Below are 25,789 nucleotides of genomic sequence, written 5' to 3' on the forward strand. Positions count from 1 at the left end.
TCCATAGTGGCTGTACCAATTTATATTCCCACAACAGTGTATAAGGGTTCCTTCTTCCCTACGACCTCTCCAACACTTGCTATTACTTGTCTTGTTGATAGCCATGAGGTGGTATCTCACCATGGTTTCGATTTTCATTTTCCTAACAGCTAGCGATGTTGAGCATCTTTTCATATACCTATTGGCTGTTTGTATGTCTTCTTGGGAGAACTGTCTGATGAGGTTTTCTGACCATTTTTTAATTTGATTGTTTTCTGTTGTTGAGTGGTATGAGATCTTTAAATATTTTGGATATTAACTCCTTATTGGAGGTGTATGCAAATATCTTCTCCCATTTGGTCAGTTGTCTTTTTGTTTTGTTGGTTTCTTTTGCTGTGCAGAATCTTTAGTTTGATATAATCCTACTCATTTATTTTTGCTTTTAATTCCTTTACCTCTGAGGTGAAACTCATAAAATCCTCCCTAAAATTAAGGTCCACAAGTTTAGTGCCTATGTTTTTTCTATGTATTTTATTATTTTAGGTCTTATATTTAGGTCTTTGATTCATTTTGAGGTAATTTTTGTACATGGTGACGAATAGTAGTCCAGTTTCATTCTTTCACATGTATTTTTTTTTTGACAAAGGAGCCAAAAACACAAAATGGAGAAAAGAAAGCCTCTTCAATAAATGAGACAATTTGAATTGTATCTTCTTAAGAATACACTGCAAAGTTGCCTTTACCGCTAATGCAAAGTAGTCTCTACCCTAAACCCTTACTACTGTTATTCTGTCAGGTTAACCCATTTTATTTTCATCTCAGCACTTATCTCTTGCTAAAAACAAATTTTTTGTTTGTTTGTTTAAATCCCTGTCATCATTCCTACACTAGAATTTACTTTCACAAGGTCAGGGATGTAGTCCATCTTATTACTCAATAACTCTTTGGGACCTAGAATATAGCCTGGTATATAACGGATTTGAAATGAATTAATTCATTGTGTATGACAAAAAAAAAAAAGGCAAACACTTAAGTTTTTCTAAGAAAAATTTATTTAAAATTCAAGATATATGTGTTAATTTAAAAGTCCTATGTGCCTTTTTAAGAATCCATCTATGTAAATGATGAACTTTTAGGACAGAAGTTTAGTTATAATGAACTCTTTCTCTAAACTTTGGGTCATAATGAAGGCATATATTGTTATAAATATGGGTGAAGTGATATGAAACACTTAGCAATGTATCATCGAATTATATAGAGGACATTAAATGGGTATAATGATTTTAGACTACAAAGGAATTTATGTCCATGAATCCCAATGGCAATTAAAGAGAAAGAAAGGGTCTAAAAATGGAGAATAACTTTCATTTTCAATTAAAAGCAGAAATTAGAATCAAATCTCCTGTGATAGTTTAGCCTTTTAGGTTATACAGGGAAATATGCTTCTAAGCATAGATTGCCCTAATATGACAAATTTATGTTTCATTTTTCTTACGGGATAAAACCTCTCAACTATACTTAAATCAGACAATCCATGTACTAGAAGATTTTGTGTGGCTGACCAGTTTTTAAAGTGTTAGAAGTTCTCTTTACCTTGACTAAATCAAAAACATGCTCACAAAACTATACATTATGCATTATTCTTTGTCATTGATTTTATGGGCCAAAATATCACTGTTTGTTTTGACATAAAAAACAATGCTGCTTTATATACATCTCCAATTAATAGATTTAAAACAATCCATTTTCCCCATTAGAAACAAATTATCAATACTAAATTATTTAACTCTTTTCATAATGCAATAGCTTCTCAATCCTAAGACAATTTGAGATCCATTTTCTCAATAAGAATATACAAACAAATGTTCAATTTTTCTCTAGATTTTCCTATTCTCAAAGCAGAATCTATGGCAACATTGGTTATTTAATCTATTAAATATTTTTCAAGTTTATCTACTTGGAAATTATTTAAAATTTATAAATCCATATAATTGACAAAACTTTTTTCAAAATTGTGTAAAAATAAATAAGCCACATTAAAAAAAAAAGATCCACAGCTGATATATTTTAGTTTATGTAGATGTATCAATTATATCAGATATTAGTTAAAACAATTCACTTTTGTAATTGACTATTTAAAAACTGCCTCTAGAAAACATTCGCTAATGAAAATGGCATGGGAACATAAAATATTGTGTAAATCACTGATTTTCTAAGAAAATTGAAAATAAAATGCTAAGAATCCATAAGAAATCTATCCAAAATATCTTTTTAGTGTAGTTATTTATTTATACCTTGTAACTCTTTGAAACAAAAACAATGTTCATCCCTAACCTTTTTACATTTGATCCATCACTGGACTTTCTATTTCTGCTCTCATTACATGACTGAAAAGGGAAATAAAAACTTTACAAGAGAAAATCATTAGAAGAGATAAATATATTTTTTAATGTGACAAAATGCTTGAGAATCTAGTAATAACAAACTATCAAGAAAAACATGAAAATAATAACTAAGATGTGTTAGCAATCATACAAACTATGTTACATGAATCGTCTGTTTTACAAATAAAGTAACAGAGGCAAAGGCAATTAAATAACTTACTCAAGGTCACATTGCTAGTGTCAACACTGGGATTTGAATGGAAACAATCTGACTGACTCATATTTTTATTTCCCAATAAAAAAAGCTGAAGCCACCTGGTTAATAGCCAGGGCTAGGATTTGGTATCAAATATCTGCTCTCTCTCATATTTTGCTTTATTGACTAATTTAATTTTTAAGAAAAATACTTTTCATTTTAATAGATCATTTTATTTCTTCTATTGCATTATATATCTATAGAAGTCCCAATTAGAAAGTATATCAATCAGTCTGCTAGGGCTGCCATAACAAAATGCTACAGACTATGTCACTTAAACAACAGAAATCTAATTTCTCACAGTTCTGGAGGCTGGGAATCCAAGATCAAGGTGCCAGCAGATTTGCTTTCTGGTGAAGCCTTTCTTCCTGACTTACAGATGGCCTTTCCTCTGTGTACACCCTCCTAATGATTTCTTATTATAATGCCAGATCTTTGGATTTGGGATCTCGTTTACCTTGATTACCTTGTAAAGGTCTTATTTCCAAATACAGTTACAGGGATTTGCGACTTTGACATATGGAGGTAGAGTTCCTAATTCAACTCGTAACAGGAAGTTTCATGAAGAAATAGTAATGATAATTTAGAATAGACATCTTATGTATCTGGGCTATTTAAGAAACTTTTCATTAGTAACTTTTGAGAGGTTCACAAAAAGTTAAATTTTGGTATCCATTTCTTTCCCAGGACCTAAAGTATAGTGACATTATCATCACATTTCTCTCCTGGAGGAACCACCCAAACTTCTTCCTAAAGCAAATCACCCTCTTTATTACTCTTGACATAAACTCTTTCATCTCTTCCAGACTCTTGCTCTATTAATTACAATATTTCTCTTTGTTTTATTGTCTTCCTTTAGACTTTCCTTTCCTTTTAGTCTATAAACCGGGTGCTCTCTCTAATCCTAAAATAACTATTCTTTGTGGCCGAATAGCCAGCAAGCTTGAATAGATTGCATTTTCTAGTTGGTATATTCGTTTTTAATTTAATTCTTAACCTATTGCAACCTGGCATTCTTTCCTACTTTTCTTTCACTCTTATTACTCAAAGTTATCACTAATCTGCTATTAATCTTAGTGGTCTCTCTCCAGGTCCCACCCCCAATGACCTATCTGAGATCCATGGCCCTGCTGACTTCTTCGGTTTTTTATTATTATTATTATTATTATTATTATTATTATTATTATTATTATATTTTTTAGGCGAGGCACCCCTTGGTTGACCTCACAGATTGCAAGGATTTTATCAGTTTACAATCCTTTATTTTTTTAATTTTTTATGCCTACAGCATCTGGTCTTTCTAGGTGGTCTTTCAACCAAGTACTAACCAGACCCGACCCTGCTTAGCTTCTAAGATCAGACGGGATCGGGCTTGTTCAGGGTAGCATGGCCATAGACTTCTTCAGTTTTAGACAATGAAATAGAAACTTGTGGCGCTGCAGTGAACTACTGCATTTTTTCCCCTGCCATTTCACTTTTCTGATTCCCTTTCTCCTCCTCTATGCTATTTCTCAGCATGTATCATACACTGCTTTCTGTCCTGTCTCTTAAAGATAAGTAGCTACCTAAATTGGGTCCTTTTCCCACTTTTTCCACTTAATCAATTGACTTACTTATTTTTCTTGTATTTATCGCTTACCTATTCAGTGTTTTTTTTTTTTTTTGTCTGTATTGTCTCATTGAAACTTAACAACTCTGTGAGGAAAGTAGAATTACCCTACTTTACAAAAAGTTGACAGTGGGTTTTGTCAAACTCAGCACTACTGACATTTTGAACTGGATAATTCTTTGTTGTAGGGCCTATCCTGTGCATTGCAGGAGATTTAGCAGCATTTCTCACCCCAATTAGATGCTCTTAAAACCAAGTTGTGGCAATTAAAAAAAAACAGTGTCTAGATATTGTTAAGTTTCCTGGTTGGAAATAAGAGGTAAGAGATAAGGCTTAGAGAGATTATATAACTTGCCTGAGACTAAAGAGCTAGAACGTGACAGACCTGGGATTGATTCTAGGTAGCCTGATTTTTACTAGACCCTTGTTCTTATATCTTACACTAATTATACTTGTTTTTTAATGTTCTTCCAGAAAATATCATTTACTCACATGCCTTCATTAGAATTACCAAACCGATGACTCTCGAATTTATATCTAAAGAGAGGCAAAGGTATTTGCGAAAAATTCTTCACAAAATAAAAAAATTGAAATGAGCTTCCATGTCCAAGTACATTTAGTAAGGAGATAAAGAGACTCAAATTACACATGGTGAATTGCTAATGCAACATGATAATGTGATTAATAGGTTTTCAAAACAGAGAATTAGGTTCAAAGTTATTCCTCGATGTATTTCCTATATTTTGCAACACAATACTTTGGCTCCCTGGAACAATGTTAACCTTTAAAATGGAAGAGAAAAAGTATTCTTTGCATATTTACTGAAATTGGAACTATGTATGTAGGTAGATAGGTATCAACTGGCTTTGTGATTGGCACATGTTTTCAACAGATGACACTGAAATTTGCGTATCCACATATCTTTCTATACCTATCTATCTCTACATGTATAAGTATGTATGTGCATGTTTATATATTTATGTTGCCTTTGTATGTGGACAAAGGAAAAAATTTTAGACGGCGTGATCTCACTATTTAAGGAAATATACTCAAGTATTAACAGTAGTTATCATTGAATGTCAATATGTTTACATTTTTCTCTGTTTTCCAATTTCTCTAAAAACAGGTATTACATTTATAATCACCAGACATTGCCTGCATAAAAATGTAAAAACAAAACAGAACAAAGACATCCCTGTGAGAATAATGCGAAAACAACAAAAAAGTTTCATTCGGCCCAAGTGGATTTTCCATCTAGATGAAAATACACTATCTTCAGTTTATCTGGAAGAACAACTATCAAATCTTCATTTGCCTTTACTGGTTAAGTTCTGTTTTAATATTAGCTCAATTATGTGATAGTAGCAGGGTAATACATAAGATGACCAGTACTCTTCATCCAAACTAGTAAATTCTGAAAGGTCCTTCTTTATAAGTAAAGCTTAGTCTGGGAATAAGATTTCACTGTTAATGTAGCTAATGCTAATCCAATTTGTATATGTATGCTATAAATTACAAAATGAGTACCAACTACTAGATATCCTGAAAAGAAAAGGAAAGCCTTAGATCTTTATGACTTAGCTGTGCCTGTAATAACTGTCTCACCAGGAAAGCAAAACCATTTAACTTTACCAAAAAAAGCAATATAAATATCTAAAGCAAAATTCAGCTTTCAAACTTACTAATTACACTGTTGATTTTTAAACTTATTTTTAAGCTTCGGTCAGAAACTGATTGTGGCATTCTCTCCTCTCTGCTTTATCTCTAGAACATAAGGAGTGTTATAATCTTCTACCCCCAAAAACAGCCATATGGAAGACTTTTAAAGAGAATTTCAAACATGTAATTTCAAATATGACCTTTTTAATTGAAGAAATTAAGATTGATTTTTCTAGATTTGGAAACTGAAGTTTTTCAGTTTTTTTTTTTTTTAATTCATACAACTGGTTTATGAGTTCCAAAGACACTGTCAAATCTTTAAACAATAGTTTTTAAAACATCCAATGGGAAGAAATGCAAGCATTGTAAATATAGAAATGTTTCAAGCGCTTACAGAAAAAAAAATAAATTATATATGCATCAGTGTAAAACAAAACCATCTTCTTAGTTAACAAAACCAAAGGTCTGATTGTGATATTTTAAAGCTGATTAATTGTGAACTCCAACATCAATTTCCATCCATCATCTGATTGTAAGGGAAAAAAAGAGAAAAAACTCATTTCTAACTGAATATGGACTTCTCTGTCTGAATATCTGAATACCACTTAGGCAGCTGTAAATTAACATATCCATAACTAAATTGACCTACCTGCTTTACCTCTCCTACTCTTGATCTGTTATAACCACCACCAGTCTCCCAAGATACAAGCACTTTTCTCTCATCTCCCACATTTAATTATTCCTCTAAATCTGCTTTAAAATAATGTTAGGCTCTTAAATGATAGTGAATAATCCTCAGGACTGTGGCTGCAGTCTCAGCAATCTCCCTGCTTGAGTTCCTCCCCACTAGGCTCAATCTCCTACCCCCTTCCTTCGAAATCAAATACAAATTGCAGCAGTGACAGCCCTCTGTTGGTTTCTTATTGCTCAGACAATAAAATCCATATTCTTTTAGTTTGAGATATTAGATTTCTTTATAACCTGTCCCCATCTCTTCTTTTCAATTGTGTCTCCCAGCACTCCACCGGTCTAATCAACTGTTCAGTTCCTTGCCCCATAAATCCTCTGTTTTTGCCATATTTTACTTATTACTGAATAGTGGCTTTCCAAAATTTCTTATCTTTGTGTATGCTCTTCTCTCAGCAGGAGCTGCCCTCACCTTTCTCTCTTTTAATGTAAAATCCCTGCTCAAACTTGACTCACATTATCACTTTGTCTAGCAAGCCCTCTAAGATGCTGTAGGCAGAATACCTTCCTCCACCCTCAGCTCTCTCCCAAACATTTTGTTCATACTGTAACAGTTTCTCATGTTGATTTTTTTATGCATCTGTTTTGACCAGGAGTTACCCCAAGGCAGACAAAAATACTGTTATTTATTTTTATAGCTCTGGACCTTGGAATAGGATTTGGTTTGGAATCTGTAATGTCAGCTCCAAATTCACCATTTTTGACTGCTCTGTAAAAATGAGATCTGGGCTATTTAAGTAATTTTTCTTTGCCAACTAGCCCTGGAACTTTGCCAGTAGAGAACACTGGCAGACACGATAAGAGTAAAGGGTTTTACTTCCTGTTTCCAGTGTGTTTGCAATGTTCTTGCAGCTTCTCCAAGTATCTGGCTACTTCGGTACATGGAGGCCAGTAATATCAAGCAGCCAGCACCCTCCCCTTTAGCCATCTCCTCAGGTGGTTTTATACTTCCCTGTGAATAGCTTACCCTGGAACCCTGCAGGGTAGAATTCTTGTGCAAGTTTTACTGGCATGGCATCGAAGCTCTTCACAGCCATTGCAAGCCATGGCTGTGTCCTTCTTAGTTGGGGTGATTTTGTTTCCCTAGGGGACATCTGGTAATGCCTAGAGATAATTTTTGTTGTCATGATGTGGTGTGTTGTTGACAAACAACAACAGCAAAAACAAAAACTATCTGACTCAGAAGGTCAAGAGTGCCAAGTTTTAGGAATCTTGCTTTATAACAGTATCTAGCTCTTAGTCCCAGCAGGGCCAGGGGCTGGGGTGGGCTGGGGGTTGGGAGGATCTTCCTTGAGTGCTTTTCATAGGCCTAGGATTAGTGACTACTCCTTATATTTGCTGTTTCTATATCCTCTAGTGGTCTCTTCTCACTAGCTAATCCCTTCTTACCCCAATGCTTTATTATAATTATTAATTCTTTATAATAAACTTTTCCTGTTCAGATTACCGTGTCCTGTCTCTATATTGGACCCCGACCAATACTGCGTGACTCAGATATTTAGTGAGTAATTATTATACTTCCTGGCACTACTAATTACTGAGGATGCAGCAGTGAATAAAATAAACATGCTTTCTGTCCTCCTCGAGTTTGTAGTTCCCAAGTCAAAATAGTTCAACAAGTATAAATGCATGATACAGCAAGCAGATGATGGTACAGTAAAAAGCAACAGGAAGATCCCCACTTATCATGGAAGATCAGGAGAGTGACTGAATAAAGTCAGTCTTTTTTTTTTTTAATATATTTTTGAGAAAATAAATTAGCTAATGTAATAAAATTGTCATTTTAACTAGGGATTCAACTATTGGGCCAGGATGGTAAAGTTTTGACACAGTGAGTTCAGTAGTCATTTGTAGCCATTTGGAACTCAAAGATTTTATCCTCCAATCTTTTTTCTTAGCAGTAATAGACGTAATTTCAGATTGAATTCAATAAATATATTTTAGCTCAATTCAGAAGCCATCAGTTTCTTCTTTTTCAGATAGACATTTTTGATTATATCATTCTTGTGATCGTTCATTTTCATGATTCTAATCTTCTTCAAGTCAACTGTCTCTTTTTATATATTTCTATTTATCACAGCACTGATACTAGGGCTTAACACAGTAGATACTCAAGATGTGCTTATTGTATTAATAAATGCATGAGTCTTATATCATGGTAATTTAAATCATAATGTGATTCAGGTGAAAAAGCACCAAAACAGATGTCATGAAATCTCTCTGTTGCACCTCATTTTGGCACTAAAAAGTCTAGACAATCCATATTCCCCCTGGAATTACCTTTCTCATTTCTAAAGAATTTGGAAGAGAGATTTTTTTAAGGTCTCATTAAGTTCTAAAATTTTAAGATATGACAAATGCATTAGAATATAAGAATGTGAATATATGATCTACCTTGATCAATTCTTATTTTTTACTAAATTTGGTTACATTGGTTTAGTGACACTGGTTAAAAAAATTATATAGGCTTCAAGTGTACAATTCAATGTATCACCTGTATATTGCATTAAGTGTTCACCACCCAAAGTCAAATCTTCTGTTACTAGAGGAAAAGAGAGGAGGAGGGAAGATAAGTAAGGGTAAAGGAGGTCAAAAAAATAGTAATTCTTATTAGTAAACAGGGTGATTTTGGTGCATCTGGCACTTCTGGGTCTCAATTTCCTCATCTTTAAAATAAATCTGATCTATTATGAGGTTTAGAAAACTACAATCCTTGGGCCAAAAGGCAGAGTTAAACTTTTATGACAAAGAACTGACCATAAATCTGAAAACATTTACTCTCTCACCCTTTATAGAAAATTTGTCAAGCCCTGGTCTGAAGGTTCCTATTTATTTTTCTTAAATATCTGCTATGACTTTCTGACTAGTCTGGTCACCATTTAACATTGTTTAACAATGCTTTTTAAACAAAAATATTCAAAATATAATTCATGGTCCACCAATATATTAATGAAACACGACTTCATCTATTTTGCAGAGTCAATAGGTTACCAAAGTACTGTTTGAACCTTCTATGGGGCAGTGACTTAACAGATAAGAGCTGGGAATTATACATATACCAGAGATAAAAAAAAAAAAAAAAAGTGATATTTACATATTTGCCTTTATTCCCCCACCCCCAAATACTAGATGTCTGAGTGTCTGACAAATGGCAGTCAGTAAGTTCTAGTTGGGGGGAGGAAGCAAGAAATTACACCTTCTCAATGAGTTCTCTAGTCAGTGATGTTACACATCATTTCTTTATAGACTTGCTGTAAGAAAAAGGTCTACTATTTTAAAGCACCATACTCCTTTCCATGACTTTAAACAACAAATACTGTCTCTGGACATACTCCTTTTCTAGTAGAAATGTGCTTATTTTGTAGTTAGATCATGCTTGCTCAGGACATGCTATAATTCAACTCACATCATTAAAGTGAACCAATATAATGTTCCTCTTTCTTCTAAACTTCTGGATTTTATCTCTCCTGCTGAATAAATACTTTTTGTAAAGCCTATCAATCAATAATAGCTCCATAAAAAAAGAAAAGCTCAAATAATTACAGCTGACACCATTCTTAGTGAGGCACATTAGTTTTCTTGTGATTATCCTGCCAATATCCTCACATTGCCCCAGATTTCATTCTGGAAAATAAACCAAAAGAAGATCCACTTTGTAGGAAAGGCTAAGGCTGTGAAATATATTATCACCCTATCAATTAGGCAATATGGCTACTGATTAATATTGGCTATGGAGTCCCTATAGTCCTATCATGTGAACACAGTACAGCAAACTATGTAAAGACAGGGACACAGGCAACTGAGGTGGGGGGTAAATAGCACTAGGTACATGGACCTTCATGCAGCTGACCTGGTTGGTGGGGTTAAAATGGTGCCTGAAAGATTTTGCTGTTCCCCAATTTTTCCTCTTCTCCTCTCCCAGCTTGGCACTTGTAAATTCTAAAATCTTCTAGATTTTCTGATTTTTCAGTCTTCAGGGGTATGCCATCAAATTGCAAATAAATTTTGTAAAGAATCCTCTTAATCTATAATTAGCTATTAGCCAAATTAATTCAAGGTCTGAAGCAAAGTCCCAGAGAAAAGTAAAATTAAATGCAGAGATCAAAAACAAAGAAACAATATGTGCATGGGGCTGAGAATAATGATTAAAAAAAAAAAAAAAGTGCCTTACAGGAAAGTGAAGGGAATAAGAGAACTGGAGGAAAAGGATGTCAGAGAGGAGAGGGCAAGTAGAAAGAGACAGGCACCTGGAGGACCGAACCTGGAGGGTACTTCAAATCTGTATTCTTTATGTGTTTGTTTTATTTAAACAGGCTGAGCACATGAGCACAGCATGGGGGAAGATTAGAACAGGACTGCTGGGGGCTGCACTCAATTCTTCAATATTAAGTCAGGGATCAGCAAATTGTGCCTCACAGGCCAAATTCAGCCCATTGTCTAATCATTAGCAAATAATGACTTTTATATTTTTAAACCATGGAAATAAAAAATTATTAAAAGGTGAGTAATGTTTCTTGACACATGGAAATAATATGAAATTCAAATGTTAGGGTCTATCAACAAAGCTTTATTAGAACATAGCCGATGTCAATCATGTATGTATCGTCTTTGGTTGCTTTTGCTCAACAACAGCATAGTTGAGTAGGTGCCAACAAAGATCATTTTAACCTACAGGTCATAAAATATTTACTATCTAGTCACTTATAGAAAAAAAAAATTCCTACGTCTGGTTTAAGTCATGCAGCTATGACTTCACACTTGCACGCCCTACTCTGGAAGTAAAACTTCTGCAGTAAATACAACCCACTATATTTTTCAGGCAATTTAGTGAGCATCTATTTTCCTTGAGCATGTATGTGTCTTGGTAAGCCCCACTCCTCACCAAGTTGCTCATCAGAAACGCCTAGAGCATCCTCCCTGAGAGAAGTTAGATAAATATGATTTTCTTCAAGTTTCCATCTCTTCTGACATTCTGGTTCAGATACAGATGGCTTCTCAGGCTCTTACTTGGCTGGTCCCTTGTTTCATTTACCCAGCCCAGAGGGTAGATTTAGTATTTGTATATTTTTTGCCTCATACTTGGAGTTGAACACTTGAATAGCCACAGCAAAGGGAAATAAAGAAAAGCACCAATGTATCATTAGCAAGAAGGCAGGGAGGAAATCTGGGTAGAGCCCAGGACCAGAAGCATTATCTTTAGAGACTGATGTATGTGTGACTACAGAGCTTGAATAGTAGAAAGAAGCTAATTGTGAAGGTAGGGTAACTAGAAAGATCTGAGTTTCTGCCACCAGCACTGGTAATGAAACAACAAAAATATTTTAATACAGGCACAGATTTGTCTTTAGTTAAGCTGTTTTCACACCTAATTTGAATGTGTGTCTTGTTCATCTCAGTAGTCCAAATATCTGAGACATGAAGCTGGCATTATTATCTTTCTTAATGAATAAATGTCAAATTTCCTAGTCTGGCTTGAATTCCAGTTTTAATACCTAGACTCCAATTTGGGTACTGAGAAATAGTCTTTGGTTTATTAATTCCAGTGACTTTTTCTCTGTGTAACTAGTTCGCTGCTCTATTTTTTATGGGTCTTTGGTCTAGCCTTATACTTATAAATTGCTTCCTAATTGTTAGCCTAGTGGCTGGATCTTGCTACCTTTAATAATAATATAGTATAACTATGCTTAATACACATGAGATAATTATAGCTTTAGGAGGTTAAAAATTTGAACCACAGTCACCTAGGCTTCCTTGATCTGTGGAGATACCTTAGTTTCTAAGATTGCCACTTTTAATGCCCCATAATCTGACGTTTGACACTCCCTCCTAATCTCATCATTTTTGTGCCACAGCACACTACACTTCCTCTAGGCTAGCTTTTGGTATCCATCCCCCACTTTGTCTCAATGACAAGACTGGCTCCAAAATATGATTAAATATCATGAGTGTCACTGATGAAAGGGTTAGCAGTATGTGGTTTGTAAATTATTCTGGTAACTCCTGAGTTCCCATTGAGTGCCTTAGGAACCACCTGAAATGATTTGGAAGGAGAGAAGGAGGACCCATGGGTGCTCTAGGGGCTTACTTTATGAACCTAGAAAAGTTTCTGTTTTCTTTCTAATTAATTTTATTTAAACAACAGGTTCGGTAAAATAAAAGTTTAAAAACCAAAGCTGATGTCATTTAAGATTGACATTACCAGAAATGATAGAATTAAAAGTCAACATGGCACAGGACTAATCAATAAGAATGAAAACTGGTCCTAATGTTTGTCAGCTGTCACCTTTTAGTTGTTGGATCAGGGAGAGATCTGGAGAGTCCTGGGTGTGGGAATCAAATGACCAGGACAGCGGAGGAGCGGAATGAACACACACATGGAACTCAAACTATTATTTACCAATGGGTATGAAAATATTACAATTTTCATAACAGTATGCCTACGTCTTGGAAGTTACCCAGTAAATTAGTGCTAGAGTTACAAATCTAACTTAGAACTAAATTTCCTGTAGGAAAAATATGTAACTCTTTTAATATTTACTAGTAGTTATGTTACTGTCTTTAACAATGATCTCAACATGTTAAAAGAAATATGATCTTACTTGAACTTCTAGCTTCATCAACAATATCTCATGCCAATGAAGAGGTAGACATTCTGTAACTGATCATGAAACATGATAATGTACTTACTTTTATGTTTATTTCATTTCATGAATTCTAAAACAAGGAGGCACTAGAGACCTAGTTTTCTATATTAAAAAATATAATAGAAAGAGATTGTTCTTTTTAAATCTAATATTCTTTTTAAATCTAATTTCACAAATTTTGAAATAACTGCTGATAGTTACTAAAATAATGATCGGGTTCAAGAAACCAATTCTCAGAGAATACCTGTTGAGGAAGCCATGTATCTATCATTTTCTAGTTTGTCAATGAGTATTTTAAAAAATTCTGACATGCATGATTAGTTGCAATAATGTTCTTTTGCTCTCCCTCTGGAATGATAAATCATAATCACTGGCTTCTGTAACATGGTACCTTGCTTGTAAATTTGAGAAAGAAGCTCCTCTTGTTGACAGTCCTAATATCTGCCATCTGTTTGCATGGGAGGAAGCCCTGGTGCTCCCCTAATTGGCAATAAATTAGGAACCAGCAGCAGGCTTTTGACAGGATCCTTTTGTTACAGTTTGATTTTCCTGTTAAGCTGTAAATTCAGTTTGGTGGGAAGCTCAACCTGTCTTCTAAAAGTTCAGAAATCACTTCTTGATTCCTATACTCAAGCTATCTTCTTCATATTTATTTTTAAAGCTAGACCTTTCTCAAGGTGTCCTCTTTGTATGTAAAAAATTTCTATGCCTTTTTGTAAGAAGAGGAAGGGGACATTTACTGAGTGTTTATTACATACCTCGTGCTGGCCATGGACCTTTACATATGTTAAATTGATCCTCAAATCAATTTTATAATTTACATACTACTATCTCATTTTTTTTTCAGATGGGGAAAATGAGACTTAGAATTTATGTAACTTGCCCATATAGTCATAAAATGGTGCAGTCAAGATTCAAAGCCCATGCACTCTCCACAATGCATTGTATATGAGTAGGTTCAAAAAAAGAGAAAATTAGGATGAGGTGAAGTTATAATGTGTGGTGCTATTTGATACTCCTTCATCATTCAGACCTCAGTTAACTAAAATGAAGAAGCTAGACTAGATAACTCACGAAGTCTCACCCAGTTTGATTCTCTATGATTAGATTAATCTAGGTTTTACCATTTACCTTGAAACTCTATCAAGTTATAAAACTTCTATGGGCTTCAGTTTCCTCTTCTGTAAAATATCCTATCTACCTTCCAGGAGGGATGGCACACATGTGTAAATTCACAAATGATAGAGAACTCTAGGGACATAAACTGATACTTTTACCCATTCACTCCCAATTAGATGGCAAACCCTCCTCTCTCTACCAGATTTCCTTGCTTTATGCTTTAGAGGCAAAATTAAGGACATACTTATTTCCAAAACTTTCTTTATCTACAGCTCTGTAAATTTTCTGTCTCTTTTTCTTTTTCTTTTCTTTTTTTTTTTTTTCTATTTTCAGGGGGGAAAAAAAAGAAAAAAAAGATATGTTCTCCAAGTAATCTATCCTTGCTTGCCCACAATTTCTTCCCCTGTGGTCTCATTTCCCTCAGATATTCCCTATAGTATTTCATTTGTTCCATCTTCCTGGATTCTTGCGTACACCCACCATTAGGAAGCTCTCCAAGGCCTTGCTAATTCCTCAGGCTCTCTCCCTCTTCCTTTAACTAAATTTCTTGAAAGAAAGAATTGTTTATCCTGTCACTTCCTCAATTCCCACTCATTCTATGTAATCTACATTCCATTCTCACCACTTTATAAAAATTCTTCTCCCAGGTTACTAAACCTATAGCCCTTTTCTTAAGAGGTATGTCTTTTGGCTTCTCACTTGCACTTAACACTGCCGATTATCCATTTTCTCTTGAAATCTCTTGGTTTCTGAAGTTTCCTACACCGCTTTGATTGCTAACACCTCAATTTTATTCACTGTTTTTTTTCTTCCTCTTCTTAACTCCTGAATATAAGAATCTCTGAAATTCTAAACTTGGTCTTTTTATCTTCTCTATCCTTTCACACAATTTCATCTGGTCTCATAGTCTCAGCTGTTAACTCTACATAAACAAATTTTAAGTTAATTTTTAGTTAACTTAAACAAGAGTTTTTGTCCTACATTTTGCACTGTCTGCAGGGCACCTGTTCTTTATTGTCCAATATGTATGCAAAATTAATTATATTTTTAGTGAAAAACCATTGTGCCTCCTAAACTGATTCTTCTATATTCCTTCTAGATCTTCTCAATCTTGACTACAACCCTGATTTCTTTCTTGCCCTCTGGTCAAGTATTAAGCCCTCTGGTTTTACCTTAAACATTTCTCCTATAAATGGTCTCAGGGTCATCACTTGAATTTATAGACAAACTCCTAACCAGATACTATGCTTCCAGCCTCTCCCTCTAATTCGTTCTGCACTGTATTCTCAGATGAGCCTATCAAATATAGTGTTACAGTGACACTATTTTGCTGCATAAAGTTGTCAGAGTTACCCTTATCCCAGCACTCAGTGTTCTTGGTGAGCTAGCCCCAACGACCTTTATACAGTCTCACTCTAGCTGGTTGAAATGGCTTTCTTTATGAGTATGGCCTAAACTGTTCACTCTATTTGTATAGCCTCTCCTATACTTCCAGATCTCCCTCATAATAATATTTCTTTCATGAAGACTTTCTCGAGTCTCCTCAGAATTAGTCACTCTTTTATCCAGACTCCCATAAATGCGTATTCTGGACCTTTCTTACATTCTGCCCGGCATCATGATTATTTTGTGTATACACCACATCTTCTATGTTAGAAACTAACCACCAAACCAGGATCGATGCTGCTCCTTTGATTCTTCTCATAGCTCCTAACAATGTTTTGTGTATGGTAGATCCGTAGTAAAATGTTAGTGAAGGAAAGAATGAGTTACTGTTGGTTTTAGAAACCAGACAAGGCCTATCTATTTCAGAAATGTTCACAGATATAACCACCATTCTGCAGCTGTGGCACTGCTCTGTATCTAGACCTCCAACATAGAGGGGCCCCCAAAGTGAGATTTGTGAATCAAGTGAGATCCCTCCAGAGCTCTGTGAGCTCAACATTTGACTCCATCATTCTGAATTGATCATATCTGTTCCCTCATTTTCATTTTGCATTGACACTCACAGCCTATTTCAGTTCAAAAGTCTCCATTAAAATGGGTGTGTTAGAGTTCTTCTCCTTGAGTCAGGCACTTGACTTTTCTGATAAACTTATCCATAAACACTACAATGAGGAAAAATCTGGTGGACTACTTTTAGGTAATGTCCATGCATTTTAACCATGCTCTTGTAGAGTCAATAGTCTGATATTCGCAGTAAAACTCATAAAGCATTCAGGTAATGAGAATAGCAAGCCAAATTAGAGAGAAAGATCAGGGATAGGCATTATGGAATAAATGTTTAATGGCCCTAAATATATGCCTATGTCTATTTTTCGCAAGAAGACATACAAATGGCCAACAGAAATATGAAAAGATGCTCAACCTCACTAGCCATTATGAAAATGTAAATCCAAATCACAATGAAATACCGCCTCATACCTGTTTGAATGGCTATCATCAACAAGACAAGTAAGAGCAAGTGTTAGAGAGGTTGTGGGGAAGAAGGAACCGTTATACACTACTGATGGAAATGTAAATCAGTACAGCCACTATGAAAAACACCATGGAGTTTCCTCAAAAAAATTTAAAACAGCCCAGCAATCCCTCTTCTGGGTATCTACCCCCCAAATTTGAAAACATTTATTCATAAAGATAGATAGCAGCATTATTCATGGTGGCCAAGATATGAAAACAACTAGTGTCCTTTGATAGGTGATTGGATAAAGAATATGTGGTACATATTACAATGGAATATTACTCAGCCATGAGAAAAGATGAAATGCTGCCATTTGCAACAATATAGACGGATCTCAAGATGATCATGCTAAGCAACATCACTATAATGTTGAATTATCCCTAGTTTACAGATGAGCTAACTGAAGTAAAGTTCATAGTGGTTAAGTATCTTGTTGAAGATCATAAGGCTAGAATGGCAGAGCCATCCACCTCCAAAACTAAAAGGAAATGAGAATCAAATATAGAATTCATTTTAAAATGAAAGGATGTAATACAAGTATTAAAAGCTCCATAAAATGATGTCTAATTCCAGTAACTTATATATGTCACTGATATGAGTATGCAATATGCATAATAAAGCAATGTACTTACTCTCTGTCGATCACAAGGCAGGTGACAGCTTCTGCAGCAATTACGTTTGCCGTTCTTACATCTTCCCTATATAAAAAATAGAGAAACATTGAAATAAAATCACCTTTAATACCAAATAAAAGTGTTCGTTCTGATTAATTCAGGAAGCATATTAAATTATGTACACTTTTCTGATTTATCCACTTTCAGGTTTAAGCTTCGTTCATGTTTCAAATGTCTTTTGTCCTGAGGAAGCACCTTACTCCTGTCATGAATTACACAAATCTTGCAGTCATAATCCTATAGTTATAATCTTCAAACTTAAAGTTTCAGTTACACATGTGAAACAAAATTTTATATTATTCACTGTGTTCTTTGGGGAATTAATGAATTAATTGGACAATTATAAAGACGGTAATGAGCATGGATAGAGAAAAGTTGTTCAAGGACCTGAAGGTATGTTTCTAGAAATGGAAAGTCTAATTAATCCATTTGTGTGTGGATTTATTATTATAACCTTAAGAACAATGTATCTATTTTAATTATTTCCTTACTTTAGAGACCCTGTTTTTACGTGGCTAACATGTGAGCAACTTATAATATACAGTCATTCATCTACACTAGAGCTTCAACGGTATTTGACAAATGTTAATCACACTGACCGTGATTTTTATGTACTCTCCTTTTATAAACTTCTAATTTATTACTGCAAGAATATCTATCAACCTCTTAAATATTTAAATATCTGCCCTGATATCTCTGTCTTATCCAGTAGTCAAAGGTGGATTTGCTAAATTAACATTAACATTTCATTTTGAGCTAATAAAAATTTAATGATACCACTGTCATGAAAACATTACATACTCAAAAATGTATTATTTTTCCTAGAAAAGAAAAATTTCTAATATAATTAATAATAAATATAGTTTGAAATACATTAAAGATTACATTCTAAAACTCATAACAAAAATATCATATGTCTCCAATAACAGGCTATGAAGTCTTAAAAATAAAGATGTACCTAGTGGATTTTTATCTTTTCAAAATACACTACATTCTCACATGTTCTTCTGAATTCTCTATTTTGTCCACTGATTTTTTTTTTGTCTTTCATTATTGCAGCATCAAGCTATTAAGATTATAATTGCTTTATAGTAGCTACTCATATTTAGTACTTGGTAAAGCAACTTTCCCCTTCCTAAAATTTCTTTGCAAACAATGCCTCTGATAAGGGACTAATATGAAAACTATACAAAGTCATATAAGTCAAAAATACAATTAAAAAATGGGCAGACACTTCTCCCAAGAAGACATACAAATAGCCAACAAATATGAAAAGATGCTTAACTTCACTAGCTATTAGGGAAATGCAAAGCAAGCCACAATGAGATACCATCTCGCACTTGTGAAAATGGTTATTATTAACAGGACAAGTAATAGCAAGTGTTGGAGAGGTTGTGGGGGGAAAGGAACCCTCATACACTGATGGTGGGAATGTGAATTGGTACAAACACTATGGAAAATAGTACAAAACTTCCTCAAAAAATTATGAATTTTTATATGACCTAGTAATTCCTCTTCTGGGTATTCACACAAAAAATTTGAAAACATTTGTTCATAAGGATATATGCACCCTGATTTTCATCGCAGCATTATGCAGAGTGGCCAAGACATGGAAACAACTGAAGTGCCCTTAAGTAGATGATTGGATAAAGAAGATATGGTACATATGTACAATGGGATATTAGCCATACAAATGATGAAATACTGCCATATGTGACAACATGGATGGATCTTGAGATAATCATGCTAAGCGTAACAACTCAGACAGAAAAAGTTGAGAACCATATGATTTCACTCATATATTGGATATAAAACTGAAAGCAACAGACAAACAAGATAATCAGAGATTCATGGACATGGACAACAGTTACCAGAGGGAAGGAGAGGAGGGGGAAGTTACTTAGGAGTAGATGGAATCAAATACATAGTGACAGCAGAAAATTTAACTTTGGGCGGTGAACATACAAGGCAATATACATATGACATGTTATTGAATTGTACACTTGAAATCTGTATGATTTTGTTAACCAGTGTTGCCTCAATACATTTAATTTAAAAATGAATAAAAATAAATAATAAAATAAAACTTAACAGCCAAGATATATATTTTCAAAATTTTTTATAGTTAAAAGTTAAAAATTTATAATTAGCCATAATAAATATTTAAAATGGAATTAAAAAAAAATATCCTGATGATAATCTTAAACATTCATATTTTATATAGACTTTAAAATAATTTTCCTCTTCCAAAGAAATGCACACTGGGATTCTGGCAGAGTTACATTATATTGATACATTGATTTCAGAAAAAGGACTTTCTGATTATATTAATTTTCCAAACAAGAACATGGCATGACTCTCAACTTGTTTAAATCTAGATTTTTGTCTTTAAATAAGATTTCCTAATCTTTTTCACTCAAGTTTGACATTTTAAAAACAGCATTCTTAGGTGTTTATATCATTAGTTTCTCTTATGGGCACATCCCTTTCCCATTTCTGTTTCTTTTTGGTTCTTACTATGAGATAAAAAAGCAATGAATTTTTGTATATTTTTAATTCATGTACCATACTAAACTCTCTTCTGATTCTAAAATATTTATTACAGTCTCCTCAAATCCCAATATCATTCTCTCAGTTACTCCCTGTATATTCTTCCTTATAGCGGAACTGGCTTCCTTTCAATGACTGAACACCTCTACTCTCTTCAGTTATGAGGGCTTCTTAACATGGCTTCCCTAAGCCTAGGAAGTTCCTCTCCAACGCCTTGCTTAGTTCATCCCTACTAATCCTTTAGACCTGGCCTCAGTGCCCCTTCCTCAGGGATGCCATATAAATTACCTTGATCACGTTCTCTATTCTCATAACCCTACTGTACCTCTCATTCACCTACCACAGTTTGTAATACATACAATTATTGGTGTGGTCACTTGTTTAATGACCCTATGTCCCTTCCACTGAACCACATGAAGGCACATTTCTGTGGCTCGTTTTGCTCCCCATTTTTTTTCTGAATAGCCCACACTTATGAGGTGTTTAGGAAGTCAGTAGGACAGGAATGACAGGTACCACAGTCAGGCCCTTGAGCAGAATTCAGGCTTTGGTGTCACGGTGTCAGTTTTACAAGACACGCTACAAGCTGTGTGAAAGCCACAGCTTCCTAATCTGTAAAAAGGTGGAATAGAATGCCCACTTACTATGTGGTATTAAATGAGATAATAAAAGATTAGTTTATCATAATTCCACGCATATAGAAAGCACTGTGATCTGCTGTTTATTACTTCTGATATTTCTCCTTCCCAACACTGTCATGTCTGCCCCTATGGAGATCCTGTCTGTGTGTTTTATAAAACATTCCTGCCCAAGAACAAAGTACAGAATTTTTATTGCTCCATAGAATTAGACGATATGTTTTCTGCTACATTATCATTTTCTAAGTAGGAATTTTCAGTGAAGTGGACGCAAGCAGAAAATGTCAGTTATGCCCATCGAGTTTTTCATAAATTGGGTGAATGGCTTATTTTTGAGGAGGTTGTCGCTCATGCAACATATGTTACTGCAAATAGCAGTCACTGTAAAAAAAAGAAATCCTATCACAACTTATATAAAATATTATATTAAATCTAATATTCCCTAAAATATTTTTCCATCTTGACAATTTAGAAATTGCTTAGTCTTCAAAATATAATATATATAAAATAATGCTTTATTTTCATAATAACTTCTGTGTATATAATTTTTTCAGAATGATTTCATTACAGACTTTCGATATTTCAAAATTTTGTCATATTATCTGGTCTAAATCAGATATACTTTTTAAAATGAATGCAATTTCCTTGCAGTAAAAAGAAAATACATAGATATTTTTAAATGTAGATGGGAGAAAATCAAAGATAAGAAGTGACATAGTCAAAAGAAACTGAAAATATTTTATTTTAAAAAGGATAATTTGTAAGTTATAGCCTACAATTAGTCTTAGTGCCTAGTAAAGTGACATATAGCAAAACAAAAGAGATGCATATCATGGAGGAAAAATTACATACTCAACAATTCACACAAATCTCATTTAATGTACGTAACAGAGGATTGGTATTTTATCCCAAATTTACACATAGGGATAGAAGTTAGGTAACAGACCAAAGTCAAACACAGATATTGAGTTGCAGCCCTGGAATCTGAACACGATCTATCTGGCTCCAAAGTCCATGTTCTTTCCACAACAGTCCACTGCTGATACACTCTATCATATTCTAATTTGACAACAATTCTAAATTTATTCTAATGCACGATAACTTCTGAGCAGTCCATCATTATAAAAAGTATATTTCACTGTTAATAAAAACAGTATTAATACTTTTTTTTATGGGTGCCCAACTATAATGCTAATCCGATAAACCATTTTCAAATCAAACTATTAGAGTTCCTACCCATGGCTATTTCCTAGCCCTGCTATGTTGCTTTATAATAACGTTACATAAAAATAGCAAATTATTCAATATCAAGTTTATTCAATGCCAGACTCAGGTTGCATTACATTGATATTGTATCTCCACTAATAAGGTATTTAAGGTCGTTATGCCTGTTCATGCAGGTGTCTAGAAACTCTGTCCCTGTGTACTCAGAGAGCCTGCTCCTGCGACAGAAAAAAATACTATCTGACATAGTAATGACATATATTAATCTCTTACTTTGGGAGCGATGGTAGAAACTTCTAATGAGAGACTAGTTCTCTTATAAACTGACAATATCGTGACTTACTGTGTATGCTTATGTTCTTTGTAGGTCCAAGGATCATGGTAAAAGCAAGTATCATTTGAATTCAGATATAAAATATCACATACTCATATAATACAGAGGCTCTAATAGTTCTATGTTGTTATTTAACTTATCTCTAGCCATACATAGCTGTTATAATACTGGTTTCCCACAGAATATCTGTCAAGTTAGCAACAGTTTTGTGTAATACTGATTTAGAAATGAGGGAAGAGAAGAAAGAGGGAGATAGCATTATTTTTAAAAACTAAGCTTCCTTTTATTTTTATTTTTTGGCAAGTCAGGGCATTTTATAATTTCTAATAGACGAATATATGAGATTTTGAAAAACACACTGATCACTAGAAAATTTTATAACTTAGATTTATAAGATAATGTACAATCTACTTAATTAAAAACCAAACACATATTTCCCCTGAACACTCAGCACACTTCTCTACAGCAAGTAAATGTATATATAACTAGAGAACAGTCCAGGCCTAACACGCATGTTGTTTTTTTAAAATAAAACTTTATATTCATCCATTTCTGTACCTGTATTAGTTGATTTCAGTGTGACAATTAATAAACAAGTACTATTGCAGAAATAGCTACCGTTTGGTAGATTAACAATATTTCACAAACTTGCTATTGATTAACGAATAATTACCATCAGAACTATGCAGTTTAGTACTACTGTTCTCTTTTAAGCATTTTTGGAGTAGTTAGAAATTCCTTTCAATGAAATTATATAGCGTAAAAATTATCCAAAAATATTTGCAAATACAGTTTTCTTTGCACTGACTCTGATATTCTCTGAACTTCATTGCTGGAATCTTCATCACTGTTGTATCCCAAAGTAGAATCACTGTCAGTATCTGAATAATCCATAGCAAGGGTTTAACATCAACTCTTCTTGTTATGAAGTAGTTCTCTTTTGTCTTGTGGCTGGTAGAGAACTCAATAGTAGGTTGATATCTCAGGGAGAACACAGAATGCATGAGGCCAAAGTAGAATGTAGTTCATGCAAAGTTGCTGTCCACGTAAGGGCTCTCTCCTTTCAGCTCTAGAGCAACGTGACGGCTGTCAACAGCGTCCTAGCATTTCCTCAGTGCCAGACTTCATGGAAACTGACACTACTCCAACTGCTCATGAGCTCACAGCGATCCATGGGTCAGAGCTCTTTATTCTTAGTCAAGCCCAACAGTTTAATGCTCACAGTTAACTTTGGATCACATAGGACAAAATAAATTCTTTTCATCTCAAAAGCAAAGTCAATATTACTACAATAGGTAGAATATTCAAAACTGATAGGATATGATAAGCATCAAAGAGCTACTTAAAGTGATATTCTTTGAATTAATTATGAAATAGAATTGTAGAGTTCGTGACAAATTCAGCTGTGCTATTTGAAAGTTTGGTACCAGAGTAAATAAGTGTTCTTGAAAAAAAAAAAATTGTATCAGACCATTCACTGACTCTGCTTTATATTTAGTCGTGAAGTTATTCCAACATGATTTACACTTCTCACATTCTAATAGAACACACATACTAAGTGTGACATAAATATATGCAAATAAATACATGCCTTCAAGCTTTACATAGAGTAAGCAACCAGTTAATAATAGCTTATCATCATCATCATCACCATCACCACTTTAGGGTCCTCTGTCCCTAGGAAGCATGTGACCTTTTTGAATACATTTCCTCCATAAAACCTCCTTCCCTAAATATATATATAAGTCTCATGATACTATGTTCTCATTTTCCTGAATCTTCTTCCCTCATTCGCTGAAATCTACACATGTCTCCAAAATTCTTTTTTATTACTCTGATTTCTCTTTTTGGGGAAATCTCACATAATCCTATGGCATTGGCTATTAGTTTCATATTAATGACTTCTAAGACTCCATTTCTAACTTTTACCTTTCTCCTACTAGACTCCCTGTCTTGAAGTTCCAATGCAACCTCTAATTCAAACCTAAGTCACTTTCTCTTAACCTCAAAACCACTCTTTTCCTTGGGTTCTCTATCTTGATAAATGTATGACCATTCCTGCATTTATGTAGGCTCAAGTGATTGATTTATTTTTTACTCTTCTCTTTCCATCATTGCATGTATTTGATTATATTGGTTCTATCTTTGCTTTATTTTCTTAAAAAAAAAAAAAATAGACTTTCCATAGCCACTCTTTGCATTTCCACAACCACTGTTTCTACACTGAGCCATCACCATCTCTACCGTGGAATGCTATTATGGCCTCATAACTGATCTTTCTGCCTCCATTCTTCCTCTTCTAATCCATATCTCATTTTGCTGCATATTTTCAAATGTAAATCCAGTCATGTCAACTCTTTGCAAGAGAACTGCAAAAGAAACACTCAAAAGAGAAAAGTTCCAACACTTTAGAGTTTGTAGTCCTCTATTATCACCTTTCCAGGCACTCTATGGACTAACAAATGATCTCTACTGCACTTGTGACAAATAACTGTTTAATTAAAATACTTCAGTTATTATTTCCATGCATGTGCACATACAGCTCCTCCAAGGATCCTTTATTTAGTCCAAGTGTTCATCCATGCAAACTTCCATAATCTTTCAATAACATTTTTATTTTTTATTTTAAAATATGTTTAAAATTTTTTTGTTTTATCTTTTGTTTTTTCTCTCAATAGCATTTTAAAAGAAAAAAAAATCTCACATAAAATATGTGAGAAAAACATAGTAAAATAAAGGAGAGAAACATAGAAAAATATTATAATGCTATCTGCCAGGAGATAACTAAGGTTAACACCTTGGTGTATATCCTTCAAACACTTTATTATTCTTAAGTATTCACATGCACAATGAATACGATAAGTCAATAATTACTTTAAGACCTATTTACTGAGGGCTATTATACTTTAAATGCCTGATTCCTGAGGTCCAGCAGAGATAGATGTTACATTTATATGCAAATATCTAATACAAAATTCTGATCAGACAGCTGCAATCAGAGATGTAATAGGATCACACTTGGCAATTCGGAGGTCAGACTATCTTTTTGAAGATATTAAAAACTAAGCCTTGAAAGATGTGTTGGGTTAGCAAGATGAGTTGTGAGATGTATTTTCTAGAAGAGAAGTACAACATATGCAATGGTCTTGAGGTAGAAGATAGCTTATTATAAAACAAAAAAGTTGGAATTCAGGGAATGAAGAAAAGACGGAAGAGATTAGGAACTGCTAGAGAGGAAAGCGGAGTCATTCAGTTCCTGTAGGCTACACTAAAGATTTAGTTTTAAAAGAGATTGACTAAATAAACACTTTTTCCTTTTCTATATTAAATAAAATCTTAAAAATTAGTTGAAAAGCTTAAGCTTGATTAGAAAAAACAATTTGTGTGCCATAATAAAATAAAGAATCCAGAATATTATTTTAAACAAATAATGGCATTTCCACTTATTAAAACAAATGTTACTATATAGTTATTTATATATTAAAGAATATATCTAACAGAAAATATGATC

At 33.9% G+C, this 25,789-nt stretch overlaps 1 protein-coding gene and 1 pseudogene across 4 annotated transcripts in view; both read right to left on the reverse strand.

Annotated features, from left to right (window-relative positions):
* Nucleotides 1-25,789, reverse strand: part of PRKG1 (protein kinase cGMP-dependent 1) — a 1,094,018-nt gene that overhangs the window by 116,107 nt on the left and 952,122 nt on the right. For all 4 annotated transcript variants that reach the window (XM_016154345.2, XM_016154344.2, XM_036223586.1 and 1 more), the window contains one exon: nucleotides 17,491-17,556. In XM_016154345.2, the coding sequence (XP_016009831.1) occupies nucleotides 17,491-17,556 (66 nt within the window). The remainder of the gene's footprint in view (nucleotides 1-17,490; nucleotides 17,557-25,789) is intronic.
* On the reverse strand, nucleotides 3,899-4,017 carry LOC118604865 (annotated as a pseudogene).

Source organism: Rousettus aegyptiacus, unplaced genomic scaffold (genome assembly GCF_014176215.1).
Source record: "Rousettus aegyptiacus isolate mRouAeg1 unplaced genomic scaffold, mRouAeg1.p scaffold_m13_p_6, whole genome shotgun sequence".
NCBI classification, from domain to species: Eukaryota; Metazoa; Chordata; class Mammalia; order Chiroptera; family Pteropodidae; genus Rousettus; species Rousettus aegyptiacus.